Raw genomic sequence first — 1,937 nt, forward strand, 5'->3', positions numbered from 1 at the left:
CCGCCACTGCCCCCCGCCGGAGGGAAAAGCTGGACGCGGCGGCGCGGCGCGCGCTCGCCCTGGCTGCGGCTCTCTTGGCCGCCCGGCCCCTTCTTGCCCGGCGGCGATTGCGCCTCGTCGTCGCCGCCCCCCTCACCGCCGCCGCCGCCGCCGCTCTTGAGCGGCGAGCCCAGGATCACCGCCTTTTGCGCCGGCAGCGGCTGCACCACAGGGCACGCCGCGGCCACAAAGATGGGGTGGTGGACGTCGACGACGCCGCCGCCCAGCGGCCCCTCACGCCGCACCTCAGTCACGCGCAGGGCCAGCATGTACCGCCCCTTGGGGGGCCAGCCGCCCACCGTGAGCGGCGTCGGCGCGTGCCCTGCGCCCGCAGCGGCGCGCGCGTCGTTCGGCAATGGCGCGTCAACTGCCTCGGCGCGCCCCATTATGACGCCCGAGGCGGGATCCACGAGCAGCACCGGCGTGCCGGTGGTCAGGCCCAGCCGCCACTCGAGCAGCTGCCTCTGCGACGTCAGCCAGGCCTCGCCGGCGCTGGGAGCAGAAGCTGCGGCGGCCGTAGCGGCCGCGGCGGGCGCCGGCGTTGGCGCCGGTGGGGCGCCAGCGCCGGCGCTGCTGCTGCTCGTGCTCGCCCCGCCGCCTGCCGCTGCGCGGCTGGCCGCCGTGCTCGCGCCGCTACCGCTTGCGCCGTCGTCGCCGCCGCTGCTGCTGCTGCCGCCGCCAGCGCGAGAAACGGGGACGACCGCCGCAGGTGGCGCAGGGTCGCTGCCGTACGCGCCAGTGCGCGGCTGCCCGCGCAGCTCCTGTCGCGCAACAAGGAAGGACGAGCGGACGTATGAGAGGCAATCAAGCAGAGGGCGACCACCACCACATTGGCAGCGGCTCAGGAGGGGGGGATTGGGCGCAATTGCACAGAAAACAACGCGCGAGGACAAAACAAAAGCCAGCCACGCATGCCCATGCGCCTCGCGCCCGCCTGCATGCAAGGGCACACACCCTGCTGCACTTGCGGTTGCATGCGTAGGCACGCGCAATGCAGCAAGCAAGCCCCGCCGGGCGGGGGTCCGTCGTCATGGCAATCACTGCCTCCCAGCCTGGGTGCTGCCGCTGGACCCTCTGGCCATCCCCTGCTGATGGTGCTCACCGTCACTTGAATGTTCCCGAATACGCGCGCCGCCCCACCGTTGCACAGGGAGTGCAGCCCCGAGTTCCCGTCCGGCAGGGGGTCTTTGCGCAGTGCGAGCGTGAGGAGCACGTTCCAGCCCCGCGCGCCATCCTTGTGCGGCAGGAACAGGAGCCGCGCCTCGACCAGGTAGAACCCCTGCACTTTTACGCCGCGGCTGCGACTGCCGCCGCCGCCGCCGCCGCCCCCACCTCCACCTCCGCGGCGCTGCTGCTGCTGCTGCTGCTGCTGCTGCTGCTGCCGCCGCTGCTGCTGCTGCTGGGTTAGCCACGGCAGCGGCGCGGAGTCATTTATCACCACTACGTCAGCAGCTCCCACCAGCTGATCGACCATGGCCCCGCTCTGCAGATACCAGGGGGCGCGCGGCAGAGGGGCAGTGAGCGAGCGCCGTGGGATTACCGCATGCGGGCGTGCACGGGCGGCGCGAGCTCGCATCTCGACGCGGTCAAGCCCAGCCGCACACAGTCGGTGGTAATGAAAGCCCAGGCCCATCCCCCTCCCCACAGAAATCATTGTTGTGCGTGGCGCGCTAGACGCGCGGCTGTCCCAGGTGGAAGGGGCCCTCCTGCTACACACCCACCATCCGGTTGGGGATGGCCCCGCCTCCAATCTCTCCGAGGGCGCAGCGGCGGAAGAGCTCATTGGCCAGCGCGCCCGCGCTGATTGTATTCTCGAGCGAGTAGGGGCGCGCGGACCTGATGTGCTCCACCAGCAGCCGGAGGCACTAGGATGAGCGAGACGGCGCGGCGGGCGGAGG

General features: G+C 71.9%; 1 protein-coding gene across 1 annotated transcript in view; it reads right to left on the reverse strand.

Annotated features, from left to right (window-relative positions):
• The window catches only part of MNEG_14759 (hypothetical protein), a gene marked incomplete at both ends in the record, with an annotated part of 2,589 nt that extends 1,076 nt beyond the window's left edge, over positions 1 to 1,513 (reverse strand). Inside the window, 2 exons of the mRNA XM_014036770.1 lie at positions 137 to 800; positions 1,142 to 1,513. Of these exons, the coding sequence (XP_013892224.1) occupies positions 137 to 800; positions 1,142 to 1,513 (1,036 nt within the window). The remainder of the gene's footprint in view (positions 1 to 136; positions 801 to 1,141) is intronic.
• Between the last annotated feature and the right edge of the window lie 424 nt (positions 1,514 to 1,937).

This window comes from Monoraphidium neglectum (genome assembly GCF_000611645.1).
Source record: "Monoraphidium neglectum strain SAG 48.87 unplaced genomic scaffold scaffold04742, whole genome shotgun sequence".
Lineage (NCBI taxonomy): Eukaryota > Viridiplantae > Chlorophyta > Chlorophyceae > Sphaeropleales > Selenastraceae > Monoraphidium > Monoraphidium neglectum.